Raw genomic sequence first — 15,358 nt, 5'->3', positions numbered from 1 at the left:
GCCGTTTCCAGAAACAGGGAGGGCTGGGTGCTCTGGCCAGGGCAGGTCCACCAGTTGTGCTGAAGTGTGAAGGCAAAAGCCTAAAGCTTCAGCCTATTCCCACACCCGGAGCGGTGCACAGCCACCGCAGGCCCCACGTGACGGCAGGAGCCCTCATCCCGTCCTGGACCCTCGTCCCCACCCTTGGGCCCTCAGCACCACAAGCTGGATCATCGCAGGGGCAGTTTCCCACAGTGCTGGGGGAAGCGGGAATTGCTCCCAGCAGAACAAGAAATACTTTATGAGGATAACCTGGAAGGGCAGTGAATTTATTCTAAGCATATCACAGAACCCATTGCCCACCGGCACCAGGTCACTTGGCACAGTCCTTAGTGTTGCTGGTTAAGGCCTGGGTTGACAGTGACTCATCGGCTCACTGCCACAGACTTGGCAATGGACCCCCACCCTCACTCTCGGTCTCTCATGAGGGTTGAGCGTGAAGTCTCTACACCTCTAAGGAAGGCCACAGAAAATGACTCAAAGGACCACGTCAGGGCTGGCCTTACCTAGGGACCCCCAGCCATATGCTAAGGCTGGTTGTCATCTTCCAGGGCCCAAGCTGGGCAATGGGATTGGTAAAGGCCACATAGGACACTAAGCTTAGGACCTTCCTATGTCCAAGTAGTATAGAGGCCAAGCGAAGGCTGCTGTCAGCCAGGTCACAGTCCTATCCCAAGCACCGTCTCTGCTTGCCAAGTCTGCTTGCTTTGGGAGCAGATGCGCAGAGGTGGCTGAGGAGTAGGAGGCAGAGAACTCCCGTGGGGGGAGGGAGGGAGGGGCCGCTGCAGCTCCAGGTTTCCTTGCAGCAAAGGACCAGCCTCGTGGGAACGGGCATCAGGTTGAGGCCTCACAGCCCAGCAGCTTCAGGCTCAGGCCCTGAGTATCCACTTCCACCAGGTGGACGCTGCAATTCCCAAGGCCCTGGACAGGACAGGAAAAGACAGGACACGACAGGAGGTATTTAGAGGGATATGGAAAAATCTCAGGCCTCCCGGAGGCTGGACTGAGGCTGCAGGGATAGGGGGGCTTACAGATACAGCCCCTGGCTAGCTGGTGGGCCACAGTGAGATCTCTTACCCCACCAACTACCAACCCCAACCCCATCGGGTACCTCGGTCTTGGCCAGCACAGCCTCCAAAGCCTCTTTCTGCCGCGGCTCCTTAGTCAACAGATAGAGGAAGCCCCCACCACCTGCCCCTGCCAGGCTCTGGCCATGCACGTGAGGGACCAGGACATCCATCAGACGCCGCACAGCCAGGGGCTCACAGCCTGGCGCCATGAGCTTCTTCTGCTCCCAGTAAGAGGTCAGGCACTGGCCCAGCAGGGGCAGGCTTCCTGCGGGGAGGGCAGAGTGGAGTGGTGTGCCTGGGTCAAGGCCAACACCCATCTGTAGACTAAATCAAGAGCCAAGAGGCACTACTGACCCAGACATGGTTAAGAACCCCGGTGCCAGTGCTGGCTGGAAACAGGTGTAATAAAGCCCACATCACAGGGTTGTTTGGGGACTAATGTTCGTAAAGTGACTAACACAGTGCCCAGCAGTCAGTATCAAGTGAACCGTGCAGCCACACGCCGGGAGCCCTGTTCAGCTCTGACCCCCCTGGAACTCAGCCACGGGGCCAAGCCTCTTCCCCCATCTGCTTCCTGTCAGTGGGGCTGGGGGGCCTCTCCCACCATGCAAGTTTTGTCCTGAGATATGGCTCCCGCCTACGTGAGACCCCAGAGAGGACAGACAATAGGCTTCTGTTCCCAGGGGCCGACTATCTGGGCCCTGCGCCAAGCCTGCAAAGGACCCCAGCCTCTGACTCCCACAAGCTCCTGGCTCCTGACGCCCTGACCTCCCCTGGAGGAAGCACGTCACCTTGGCGGAAGGCTTTGGCACACTGCTCAGTTTGCCGCACCAGGTTGTGGGCGTTCTGCACCACGGCGGGCAGCCGGGCATACCAGCTCCTCAGCACATCCTGCAGACGGGGCAGGAGAGAGGTGACGGAGGATCCGGGCCAGGCTGAGCCACCTGCCTCCCTCCCTTGTTCTGGGGCTGGGGCTCACCTGCAGCAGATTCCGTGCCAGGCGGGTCTTGCCGGTGTACACCAGGAGCAGGTGGTCGTTGACCTTCTGGACAAAGCCCTCAGGCACAGTGATCTCTTCCACCTCCACCTTCAGCGGCAGCTGAGCCCGGGAGCGCCCCACCTTGATGCCAGGCATTAGGCCACCCACTTGGTCCTGCCAGCCACCTCCTGTGATACCAGGGCCCTGTCACTGTTGGAGCCTATCTGCCCAACTTCCCTCTCCCCAGCCCAGGCTCCCAGCCTTGCACCCCTGGCTGGGACCAGCATGGAAAGAAAGGTAGCTTCCGCCAACTCCATGGGACAGGTGAGCTATGTAGCTTCTGTCCCCAGTCCTGGCAGCAGGACAATCCCAGCAGGGAAAGGGCTTCAGTCCAGAGCCAAGCTTGGAATCCCCAAAGCTTGAGTTTTGTTGCAAACCTAGTGTGTAATTAGCACTGGGATAAAGCACATCAAAGGGTAAAGATTTTACACTAAACCTCTGCACTCCCTAGGACAGTGTTGACCAGAGGAGAAGTGACACAGTCCTCCCCCTGCAGCCTGTCCTTCCTGATGCAGTGTTCACGTTGGAAAGCAGCTCTCCAGCGTCTCTTATCTTTCTCTAACTTGAAAGAGCCTGTTTACATCTTCCTTTAGTAATGAAAGGTATGGATCTCTCGTTCCCCTTGCAGCTACATAAAAATGACAAAACTTGAGCTCCTTCTGGGACACGCCCTTGATATTTGGGGAAGGGCCTGTTGGGATTTAAAGTATAAAATGCAAATAGCAGGAGGCATCTGGAACCGTATAGCCAAAACACGGTGGTAGCACAGGGCCCGAAATGTCAAGAGCTCACTTGTGCCCCTCTCCTTCAGAGCACTTGGTGCAGTTTGTAATTACACCTTCACTAGAGTGGTTATTGATTAATGTCTGTCTCTAATAGACAGCAAGGACCCTATCTGTGCTCATTTTATCTCCGCGGCACAAGAGAGTGGATTCTCAATAAATAGTTGTCAGTTGACCAAATGAAGAACTTGAATGGTACACCTCAAAAGAAAACTGAAAGTCCCGCCACTTGGTTCTTTTGCTAACAACTACCTATGGTAGGATGTGAGTCATTACAATGAAAGGAGGAGGCTGGGCTGCAAAGTGACAGGAAAAGACCCCATAAGACATCTGTCCATCTTTGCAGCAGTTTCCTTCCAGAGTCACACTGCAGATGAGGCCTGGCATCCTGAGATGAACAGAGCACCGAAGATCTGGAACCAGACAAGCCTCTGGCGGCTCTGTCCTGTGCATGGATTCCAGGGGAAGGCACGTGGCCAGGAGGAGAGAGAAGCCCGGTGCTAGTGACATTCATCAGATCATAGCCGATGCTGGGCCCTTGCTGCCCGACCATATGGCCGGGGCAGGGGTAGCAGGCACAGATGGTCACAGCCCAAGGGAGGGGCATGGTGCCAGAAGGACAGGCTGCAAGTCCAAACCAGCTCTGCCCAGCCTTGTCTAAGGGACAGCTCTGAAGAGGGGCAGAGTCACCAAGAACAGCACCTGGTACTGGCCAATGCCTAACATGAAACGGGCAGCACAGAATCTGGCACTTAGTAGGTGCCCATGAAACACCTGAGGTAGTACATGTCAAGCTGAAAGCCACCAGAGGTCAAAGTAATAAGAAGCAAACTGTAACCATTTCAGGGAGCAGTATGGTTATGTGGCTGTTGGCTGATCACATGCAAATCCAGGGGAGCCCCCTACAAGCCCTTGGGAAAGTGTCGGTGACCTCCCCCCAAGCCCCGGGCAGTCCCATACCTGTGGTGAGCACCTGCTCCAGGTGCAGTACCGCATGGATCAAGGCCTCCGTGCCCACCACCCGGCCCGCGGCCCGCTGCAAGGCAGCCAGGGCGGCACCGGCCAGGATGCTGCTGGTGCCTGTGGGGCGTGAAGGAGGATCCCAGGCATGAAACACTCCACCCGGCCCAGTCCTGTCCCACTCCCCGTCAGGGCAGAGGCCAGGGAGGGGGGTCACGGGCAAGGCTGGAGGGCTGTGACAGGAGGTGGCTGGCAAGGGACAGGGCGTGCTCACCGAGGCCAGAGCCATGGGGCAGCTCAGACCAGGTGTGCAGCTCAAAGCCACCCCCGAAGGTGCGGAGCAGCTGCTCACTCAGCGGGAGTTCCGAGTGGACGCTCACGATGCCCGCACAGACGAAGGCCGCCTTCAGCAGGGCCCCTAGAGAGGGACAGGCGCACAGCAAGGAAATTTGGTCTCCATAGGTAGACACAGACACCCCGCCCCTGCAATTTCCCGGTCCAGTGCGGGGCTCATCTGGTGGGACAAAAGGCCAGCAGCAGTGCAAGCCTCATCCCCAAGCCACAAAAGGGCCTTGGGCTCCTCGACATGGAAAAATGTGTCATCTCTACTTCCTGTGTCTGCGTGTGCGTGGGCAGGGTAACATCCAGGCCCTTCCTTTCCCTCAGGGCTCCTCCGCCAGACTGGCCGCCCCTCAGGCCAGGCCCCAGTGGCCTGCAGGCCTCCACGGAGGGGTCTCTAGGTTCTGTCCCCATCCCCCAGCCGGCTGTGTGTGCCGTCCCCACCTGCCAATGTCCTGGGGTCCCCTGACCTGGGGCGTGGGGCTGGCAGTAATCCTGCACGTCTTCCAGGCTCCGGCACGGTATCCTCACGGCCATCTCGTCCTGCCGAGACCCCACCGCCAGCCACAGCACGGGCTCTGGGATGCGGCGTGCCCTGGCCCCGATGGGCCGGCGGCCATCCACGCGCACAGCCAGGCCCAGCACCGCCCCGCCGAGCTCATAGGCGAGGGGTGGTGTGTCACTCCAGCCCCCTGTGGCAGTTCAGCAAGACCAAGCTGGTCACGGGGGCTGCCAGCCTAGCTTGGGGGGTGGCTACCCGCACCCCCACTCACCAGAGAAATCCACGCGGGCCGGGCACTCAGCCACCACCCACTGCCCAGGCGCCGGCAGCTCCACCGGCTCCGTGGAGACGAAGCACTGGGCTGACTTCACAGCCTGGCGGATGAGGATCTGCCCGGCCCCCTCGTAGTGGCGGGCCGCTCGCACCAGCAAGGCCGGCCTGCCAGGAGGAAAGGAGAGGTGGCGGCATGGAGACCCGGGCTGGGGTGCATTGCCTGGTTTTGGGGATCTGACTGCCCTGGATGACCCAAAGGTACCCCACCTCTCTCTGGGCTTCCGCCATCAGGGGCCACTTCCCTTGACAGCTGGAGACTTCATTAGCACCTACCTGCTCAGCCACTTGTCCCTCTCCTGGGCAAGTGCCTCCACACCCCCCGCCAGGTCTCCATGTTCCAGGTACGAAAAGGGCCGCATCCACTCTGGGTTGGCAGCTGGCCCACTCCGTAAGCCCCCGTGGCCCTCTGCCATGCAGCCCAGCACATCGGCCACACAGGCCAGCGCCCGCGCTGCCACACCGGGGTCTCCTGCCCCAGCTGCAACTGAGGGACCAGGAATCAGGGTGGCAAGGAGGGGGGCCTGCCCCCGACACCCTCTTCCCTGAAAGACTACTCAAGGGACCCCCCAAATGCTCCAGACCCCTCACCCCTCCTGGCTTTTGCTCAAGATACATCCTTGCCTGTAAATGCACCCCCACCCTCTGCCTGGTGAAGCTCTTCTCATCCTGCCAGCCCCCGCCCAAATGTGCCCCTTTACGCCTACCTAGGATGCCCACAGTGGTTAAGAGCTCAGGCTCTGGGGTCAAACCACCTGGGTTCAAGTCTCAGCCTCACCACCAACTAGCTGTGTGGCTCTGGGTAAGTTATTAAATAGGGACAGTGTCCAACAGCCCCTGGGACCATTTATGAGATGCTGCTTATCAGGCTAAGGCTCTGAGCCCCCAAGCAGTGTGCCTGGGACTTCAGGGAGAGCTGCCCACATCCCTCGGGGGCTCTGCTGGAGCTCTGCACCCACCCACATCCTGGCACCCAGTACGGAACATGCGGGGTTTGCCGACGTGCACGAGACCCAGAGCCTCAGCCTCAACCTCTGACCAAACCCCACGACAGGGCTGAAGCTTCCCAGAAACCTAAAAGTAAACTCCAGTGTGTCTCTCTACTTTAGCAGTTCATGGCTCCCTAGTGCCCTCACGCTGATGGTCTAGAGGGCAGGTGACCCTGGTCTGACTCCCCAGCACACTCACCCTGGTCCAGCGTGGCCAGCAGGGGCCCAGGACAGCCCTCCTGGACAGCAGCCCGGATCAGCGGGCGCAGGCTGAGGTCCTGCCGGGCCTCCAGCACGTGCCGCGCCTTCCGCAAGGCCTGGCGGAAGAACAGGTCCCGGCGGGAGGCCAGTGTGGCAGCCCGGTCCACGCAGGGCTGCAGCTGCTCCCAGGACAGGCGCCAGGAGGCGCGCCAGGCCCGTAGGGCCTCGCCCCCATCCTCTTGTGGGTCCAGCATCCACAGCACGTCCTGGGGCCCCAGGGCCCTCGAGGGGTGGAGCACGGGAAAGAGGCGGGCACTGAGAAGGCAACGCTCCTCGGGGGGCGTGTCTGGGTCCCACAGGTCCCAGTCTCTGATGCGGGGAGAGGGCGTATTAGGAGGGAAGCCCTGACAAACTCCTCCAGAGGTGGCACAAGAGGGCCATTCAGTGGGGGAGGCCGAGCCGCCCTGCCTCCTTTTCCCAGGCCACTGAACAGGAATCCCGAAGTCTAAGCACAGCCAGAGACTTGAAGTTGCCCAGAAGGAAAGTGCTGGAGAGAATCAAGCTGCCGAAAACCACCCCAGGCCCAGTGGACGGTAGGGGCCGGCGCTGCCCAGGCAGGAGGAGGAGTGTGCCTGGAAGAGGGCCCACCCTAGCTGCCCCGCAGGGGCCATCAACCTCACCGAATGCCTGTCCTCTTGAAGAATTCCCTCCAGGACATGTTGAGGTATGTGCCTGCCCCCTGCCTCTGGGAGAAGAGGAGGAAGCAGTCAGGGCTGCGGGGCCACAGGAAGGGGTTAGAGACACTCAGCCAGAGGCCTGGGAGCTGCTCCGAGAGGACAGGAAGAGAGATGTGGGCACACACTCCAGCAAGTTCTGAAACACTGCTGCAAGCCTTGCGAGCCTCAATACTCTTGCCCAGGGGCCTGGCATTTGGAGCAGAACCCTGGGTTCCAGGCCCGAGCCACCGTAACTGGCTCTGTGGCCCAAGGCAGGTCACCTCCCTCTCTGAACCTGTCTCCAGACTACAAACAGGGGATAAAAATCCCTACCCAGCCCACCTCGCGGAGTAGATGAGAGCAGGCACGCAGAGGCCTGTTGAGACTGTACCGGCCACACCTCCTCACAGCCCACTGCTCCAGCCAGGGTCCCCTGGGGCTCCCCAAAGCCTGAAGATGGGGGATATAACACGGGTGCCTACCTCCCAGCTGTCCAGACGGCCAACGAGGGTGAAGGCACGGCCCGGAGAGCCATGGAGTCGCATGTGGTGTCCCTGGAGGACAAGGTCATGCAGCTCCAAGCCATGCAGAGCCCTGGACTGGGCCGTGTCAAGGCCACTCAGGAAGCAGCCGGCGCCGATGTGAACAGGGCCCTGGCAGGGGAGAGGGCAAGCGTCCCGGGTGGGCAGGCGTCCAGCACCCCCCAGCACACACGGGACGCTGGCTGCCCTGGCCCCACTCACCCGCCCTTGCTCTCAGACCTCACCTGCAGGTGGCAGTGCTGCAGGACACTCCCAGGACCCAGCCGGACGGGGCCCTCCAGCAGGCAGCTGACAACGGAGCTCCCGGCCGCCAGGAGCTGCAGCTCCTGTGCAGCCAGGGGGTGCAGCATGAGGGCCAAGGGTGGGGGCCACCCATCCCTCTCCCAGAGCCCAGCACCTGGGCGCAGAGTGTCAGGGCCTGCTGCCCCCTGTGCCTTTGGCCAGCCAGATTCCTCTCTGTACCTGCCCCGGCCCCAGCCTGAGGCTTCTTCTACCCCAACCACGGCCACCCTGAGTGCCACCTCTGTACCCTGCCTGCCCCCTTCCTTAACACCAGGGCACTGACCCAGTCCCACCACCTCAAACGTGCCTGCCCTAAGCAAGCCTCGCAGAAAAGTCTTCTGTAGCTTCTCAATCAGGCAGACCTCGACCAGAATCCTGATTTGGCCACTTCATGGCTCTGTGGCCTTAGGCAACTTACTTAGCCTCTCTGGGCCGCCAGTGCCCACACTCAGGCAATCTGTTCCAGGCACGGGCTATTCCCTTCCCTGGAGCCCACATCCCGCCTGAGCCCAGATACCCAGCAGCCACCTCCGAGGGGCAGGGAGGTCTCACCTCCACCTGGGAGTGCACGATCTGGGCCTTGGGGACCCCGGGGAGCGTGAGGCTGTGCAGGAACTCACTGGCTGAGGAGGTCATGTAGCTGTAGCTGCCGTTGGGGACATATGCTGTAAAGACACAAGTACTGACCCCAACACAATGCCTGCTGCGGCTCAGGTGCCAGGCTGGCCTCCTGCCAGCAGACACCAGGACGGCAGGCATGGCGACATCAGCCAATGTCAGGCCCATGGGGAAGCTGAGGTCGAGAGGTTCAAAAACTTGCCCAAAGCTACACAGCCAGAAAGTAGACAGCCTGGGACTGGAGCCCAGGAATAGACAAAAGACAGGAAGACAGTGAGCTCAGTGGAGGGCTCTGGCCTGGGACAGGGTAACTGTCCAGTCCTCGTGCTGGGGCCTCACTCCCGAGGTCTCTCCACCCCAGAGAGCCGAGAGGCGGTACCCACCCATGGTGAGGGGCTGATCACGAAGCTCCCTCCACAGCTGGGCCCGGGCACTCTGCAGATAACCTGCTACGTCCGCGTCCCTTTGCCCCAACTCCGGGGGCCGCCCCACCAGGAAGTCCTCCCTGCTCACGTTCTGAGCCATGCAGAGCAGGATGTCGAAGAATAGAGACAGCTGGGGCCAGGGGAAGAAGCACAGCTGTTGGCAGCGCAGCGGCTGCGCCCCGGAGTTCCGAGGTTGAGCTGGGGCAGTCCCAGCCTCAGAGACTCTGCCCCAGAGAGGGGAAGGGGCTGGCCGAGGTCACACAGCACCTCGCCCCCGGGGCCAAGGCCCTCCAGTTGCCCTCCCCCAGTCACCTGGACAGGCCGGGCTCCAGAGTCCAAGCCCATGTAGGTGCAGGCGTCCAGGGGCGGGCTCACGTGGGTGGCTAGCAGGTGCTCAGCAGTCTCCACTGAGAAGAAGACAACCCCAGAGACCTGGAGGGTCCCCAAATAGGTCAGGTGGGGGCCTTGGCATGAGTTGGGGAGGACACATGCAGATGGGCCAAGCGAGGCCGGGGGCCACACCAGGCACACCTGGTCTCTGGGCCACTCGAGCACCCGGACTCCAGGCTTACTTGGGGCCGCCCCCACCAGGCACCTTCTGGAACAGCCTGCACCTTCAGGCCTTCTCCCGAACCTCGATCCCCACCTTCCCCGCCAGGGTCCAGTCCCGGGTTTCCCCACCGCTCCCATCCTGGTCCTTCCTTCTAGAAGCATCCCCAAGTCTGGCTCTAGACTTCCCAGTGGCATCCTCTGCCTCGCCAGTTCCAGGCTTTCCGGTTCAGGGCAAGACCCTGAGCTCCCAGATCACCCCTTCCTCAGATTCTGGCTCTAATCTGTCCTGGAATCTTCTAGGAGTAGGGCTCCGCCTCTGGAAGGAAAGCAAACCCTCCCTCCCTGTCCCATAAGGACCCCAAAGATCCCCAACCTGGCCCAGAAGCCATACCAGTGGCACCCGCCCATCAGGCCCGACACACCGTTGAATCTCTGCCTCCGTGCCCTGGTAGTAAATGTCCAGCACGAAGCCCTGGGTGGGGGAAGAAAAGAGACAGGGAAGGAGCAAGATAGGATCCAGGAGGGGGCCCCAGCCCCAGCCCCAGCCACAGCAAGGGACTTCTCCAGGTGAAAACTCAGACTCAAGTCTGGCAGGTGCTGGAGACTTCCACACTGGGACGGTGGAGGGCAGCCTTTAAATGTCTTCACAGCCTCTGAGCCCGGGCAGAACCTGGCGGCCAGTCAGCGTGAAATGCATTTTTGGCAAGATCAAGTGAGTGAGGAAACTCGTCGAGACTGGAAATCCAGGATGAGAGGTTGCCCAGTGCACAGGGCTGGAAGGCCACCCGGCCAGCTTGGCGGCCCGTGCCCTGCCCCTGGAGGCACTACCTGGGAGTCAGCGAGGTAGACACCATGCTTCTGAGCATAGGCGGGGCTCCCTGGAAGGGCGATCACTCTGGCTCCCCGGAATCCGTCCCAGCTGATCCCTGTGGGGTGAGGCAATCAGGAGGCCGCCAGAGGCCCCAAACCGAGGCAGGGAATCCCCAGCCAGGACTCAAGAGCCCAGGGCTGGGGTATTTGGGCACCTCTAAAAGGGAAATATGATTTCCAAAGCCAAATGGACATTTCTCTAGGACAATGACAACCCTCTTTTCTCAAAGTTCTTCCAACAAAGCTCCGAGGCACAGCAAGGGTATTTATGTCCATTATACAGACAGGCAGACTGAGGCCCAGCAGGGGAAGCCCTGCCTCTTGGTCTGGGCTTCATTCTCCATACCCTACAGCTTCCCTTCTGAAGAGGGCAGTGGGCCGGGCCCAGAGACAGAGCAAGCTATAACTAGGCAGAGCGGGCTTCTCACTGCTGGCGAGGGAAGGAGGTCCCAGGCCGTCTCAGGCTCACCTGGATTTGGAGGCACAGACAGCAGCATGTCGGTGCTGCAGACCCACACGCCTGGCGGGCAGCCTGGACCCAGCTGCAGGGGGAGAGAGAACAGATCCACACCCAGCCCTTCCTCTGCTCTCCCCCAGCCAGGGCTCGGCCTGGCTGTCTGTGCCCTAGCAGCCACCCTCCCCAAGGGCCCTGCACTGCTGAACTAACCTCCAAGACAAGAATTAGTCTTGGTCGCATTGGGGGAAGGCATGGCCCCAGGTTGGGTGGGGGTTGGGGGCACACCTTCCCCCAATGTGACCGAGACTAACTCTTGAAGCTCTCACTAACTCTGGGTACCCCCAAAACCATTCCTCCAGGTGCCCCCCAGCTGAGCCAGCGCAGACTACAGCTGGGGGTGCAGTGGGAGAGAAATGGCTCTATCTGGGACGAGGCTCCAGGGGCCACCGCCCGGCCTCACCCGGTAGGTCATGATGTCCAGCAAGCAGTCCAGGTTGCAGACCAGGGCTTCCACGGGGGCCTGGGGGTCCTCTACAGCAAGGCAGGTGAAGGCCCGGCCACAGTCATCGAAGGGGAAGTCTCGGCCCTGTGGGGGTGGGGACTGGTGAGGAAGCCCTTGGGACAGAGAGCCTGGGGACAGCTCATTAGCTGTGCAGGCAGAGCACAGAGTCTAGGGGACGTCTGCTATAAAAGGAAACACCAGGAAAACATTTTCTAATTTTTAAAATTAACATGATTATAAAAAATTAGAAACTGCAAGTATTCAAAAAGAAACCCAATCCCTCAGGGACGCTAACCACTGCCCTCATTTTGAGGTATATCCTATAAGACTACTGCTCACACACGCTTTACCTTTTTTTTTTTTTTTACAAAAATGAGATCATTTGGAAAAGAACTTAACACACACACAGAGTATAAGTAAAATATATTAGGGACCGAATCAATGTCAGTATTATACTATGACAATCTTATATTACAGTTTTGCGAAATGTTATAATTATGAGAATGTGGGCAAAGTCTACCAAGCCTTCTTTCTGTATTATTTCTTGCATGTGGATCTATAATTATCTCAATCAAAATTCCAATTTTAAAAAATTCCCATTAAAAAACTGAGATCATTCTGTACAAACTTCTGTCGCCGGCCTTGTCACTGAGTGAGCCAGGCCTTGTTTTAAGCATTTACGTGGATCATCTCAGCACGTCCCCATGGAGGAAGAACTGTCGCCCTCCTCATTTTATAGATTTATAAAGTATACAGAAACTGAAGCCTAGCAAAGGTCAAATGACTTGCCCAAGGTCACAGAAACTGACAAGCTCTGTTCCTGGTCGATTCACACAGAGTTAGATGGGCCTTTTAATCTACTATTCCATTGGGAGGATGTGCAGTACATGTTAATATTCAGCCTGTTCTCAATTCTTTGACATTTAGAGATTGATTCTGATTCCGATTCTTCTGGATTTGCACAATGAACATCTTGTGCACACACACAACAGCAGGACACCCCTAAAGTCCTGCTCAACCCTGAGGATCGGGGTTCTGGCCTTCTGCGTGGCCCCTGCCCCGAGTGCCACTTACCATGTGCAGAATGAGGATCCGGGCCGAGTGCAGGACATCAGACGTGACCACCTGTCGGGGACGGGAGAGCTCTACGGACAGAGGCCTCGGGCACATGGCACCAGAATGTGGCACCCTACTGTCCAGGGAAGGAACCCAACACAAATCCACTCAGGTACCAAAGGGACAAAGGCAAGGTCAAGACCAATGGCCACAGGCAGGCAAGGATAAGGGAGCCGATGGCCCTCCGCCTGGGCCACCTCCCTGCTCCCTCTTTTGAGGGGAGGCTGCAGGCAACAGCTCAGGGCTGGCTGAATGTGTGTCTAGTGGGAAGTCAGCTCTGTGGCAGCCACACAGTGGTCCCCTTCCCCTGCAGGTGCCACCTCCATCACCAGAGCACGTCCACGCCTGTGACTATCCTCACTCTGCATGCCAGCACACCACGCGGGCAAGATGACTGAGCGAAGTGGCCGGATGCATCTAAGACGTGGGCCCAGAGGGGACACTGACCCACACGGCCTGCCCAAAGGGGCCAGCTGCATCTCAGTCCCAGTGAACAGCTGCCATGTGGGAGTGACAGCCCAAGGTGGCAAGATCTTTGAACTCTTCAAGAGAAGCCATAAAGCCTCATTTTGACTTTCTAAAAACACTGCAAAAGCTGGCCCTGGCTTCTGCCCTCGCCCGGATGGCAGGGCAGAGACGAAGGCCCCATTTATAGATAAGAAAACTGAAGCCAATGCTGAATCGGCCAGGGCGATGAAGCCACAAGGGCTGGGGATTTCGGAAATGATCTGGTTCTGACAGAGACATGGGGCCGAGGGCTGGCCCTCGTGAACACTCACAGTGAAGCCTGTCCGGGCACTCAGGTGTTCAGCAGCCACCAGCAGGGCGTTGAGAGTGGCTCCTCCACTGCCCACCCGTATCTCGGGGTCCTCCACGGCCAGTAACAGCGTCCCCACTGGGATCTGCTCCCGCTTCTGCCGCACCTCCAGCTCTGCGGTCAGAACATGCGCTGAGACCTGCCCTCCACCTCCCGGCCCTGCTCCAGAGCACCCGAGCAAGCCTACTAACGGTCGCTATTTTATCTTCTTTCACGTCCTGGCTTTTCATGTAGTAGTTCACTAGCTCTCTCCCCAACTCTGTGAGAGAAGTACTATCACTCCCATCTTACAGATGAGAAAACTGAGACACAAGCAAGTGGCATGATGTGTATCAGGTCATGTGGCTGGGAAGAAGTAGGATCTGGGTTTGAACCCAGGTCTGCCTGGCTCTGGGGCTGTAGGGATATAGCGAGGACGGGGAGGGGGTTTTCTGTTAGGAGCAAGCAGAGAAGGGGGCATCACCTACCTCTCTGAAAAACCTGGACGCTGTCCTTGTACTGACACGTCAGGATGACAACGGTCCAATCAACCCCCTTCGGCTGCTCCATTCTGGCCAAGTGGAAGGGCTTCCTGAGGGAGCAATACGGATGTATGTGAATATTTTTTAAATTATCATATACTAAAATTGATTCCTCTTTGCATACAGTCCTATAAATCTTAACACATGCCACTATCTGCACCCAAAAAACTTCTTCCTGCTATCCTTCCTCCATCCCTAACCCCTGATAACCACTGATCTGTTCCCCACAGCTATAGTTTTGTCTTTTCAAAAATGTCAAATAAAGGCTGAGGCAGGAGCCCAGGAGTTCGAGTCTAGCCTGGGCGATATAGTGAGACCCTATCTCTAAAAAAAATTTTTTTTCTTCAATTGTAAAATATTTGGAATATAATCTTTTGAGATTAGCTTCTTTTATCCAACATAATGCCTCTGAGATTCAGCCGAGTTCTCGCACTTTTCAATAGCCCAATCCTTTTTTCCCACAGAGCAGCATTCCCTGGCATGGATATGCCACGGCCTGTTTCTCCATTCACCCCCTGAAAGGCATCAGGGCTGTCTCCAGCTCTGTGCAGTCATGAACTGCTATAAACCTTGGGTACAGGTGGCTTCATTTCTCTAGGTGGACACCTGGGGTCGGATTGCTGGGTCACATGGTAAGGGCATGGTGCTGTTCTAAAATGCGAGTGCATGCGATTTCCTGAGGAGGAAGGAAGTGAGGAAGCAGGACGAGGTGACAGCTGGGCCCACCTTAGGCAAGGGGCTGCCCTTTCTGTACCACCAGCGCCGCCCCACTGCCATTCCATCACCGGCTGTGAGCTGGAGGGAGGGAGAGAGCGAGGGTCTAACCTCCCTGGCTCCTTCAGCTGAGGGCGACTCCCTGGAGAAGGGGGCAGCTGTGAGGAGCCCACGTGCAAGCTGCAAGCTGTGGGAGGGGGTACCAGCCTGCGTAAGGGGGTCTGGGCAGGGTGCCAACAGCACCTGCACAGGGACCTCCCCTCACAGATGCTCTAAGCCAGAAGCGGCAGCAACACTACCTGTCAGCCACCTTGCTCCAAGGCAGTCTGATCAAGCAGGGGCAAAGCGAGGCCAAAGCTATGGCTTCACCCCTGCAACACCACCAACACTCATGCCAAATGGGGAAGCAGTGTGACTCCAGAGCCTCCCAAGACCACCTGTGGATGAATCCCTTGGAGTCCCCTGGCATTCACCTCCGGCAGGACTCCCACTGCTGTCCAACGAAGCAGCCCATCCACCACCTCTTCCCTCCAGCCCCTAAAGCTCAGCAAGGGGAGGGACAGTGGAAGCAAGTCACATGCCACTGTCTGAGATGTGCCCTGAGCATGCTGCCAATGGTCAGCCCACGTCCCAGCCAAAAGCCCACAGAAAACCTGAACCTGGGAATAGTTTCTTCTCAGGACAGATTCTGCTGCCACCAAGCCTACAGTTAAGGCTGACAGGACACGACCACTTAGCAACACCCACACTCCCCCATGCTTTCAGGAAAGGCCTCCTCCATCAGTAGCAGAAATTGCTCTGTTCCCAGCTGAGCCCAGAAGGGGAGATCCTGGCCTTCCCTGTGAAGGGCTGCGACTCACCCTTCGGTTTCCTCTAGCAGGGAGTGCAACTGACAGATGCCCCCAGCTGCTCCAATCTGAATCCCCCACCTTGCGCACATGGAGGCCACTCTTCTCACCAACCGCTCCCAGCCAG

General features: G+C 58.5%; 1 protein-coding gene across 1 annotated transcript; it reads right to left on the bottom strand.

Annotated features, from left to right (window-relative positions):
• Positions 1-287: 287 nt before the first annotated feature.
• On the bottom strand, positions 288-14,451 carry FCSK (fucose kinase). The gene is made up of 24 exons (XM_045533979.1): positions 14,396-14,451; positions 13,616-13,719; positions 13,111-13,262; positions 12,290-12,340; positions 11,174-11,299; positions 10,726-10,798; positions 10,215-10,312; positions 9,778-9,858; positions 9,147-9,266; positions 8,793-8,964; positions 8,344-8,456; positions 7,734-7,835; positions 7,450-7,620; positions 6,932-6,996; positions 6,250-6,620; positions 5,338-5,548; positions 5,003-5,169; positions 4,700-4,921; positions 4,165-4,308; positions 3,891-4,010; positions 2,089-2,276; positions 1,901-2,000; positions 1,151-1,374; positions 288-960 (listed from the first exon to the last, which is right to left on the bottom strand). Exons 1-24 carry the CDS (start codon positions 14,449-14,451, stop codon positions 874-876), a joined length of 3,318 nt encoding a protein of 1,105 aa, XP_045389935.1. The 3' UTR covers positions 288-873.
• Positions 14,452-15,358: the final 907 nt, after the last annotated feature.

This window comes from Lemur catta, chromosome 20 (genome assembly GCF_020740605.2).
Source record: "Lemur catta isolate mLemCat1 chromosome 20, mLemCat1.pri, whole genome shotgun sequence".
Classification (NCBI taxonomy): Eukaryota; Metazoa; Chordata; class Mammalia; order Primates; family Lemuridae; genus Lemur; species Lemur catta.
This window is presented reverse-complemented; position numbering and strand designations above follow the sequence as displayed.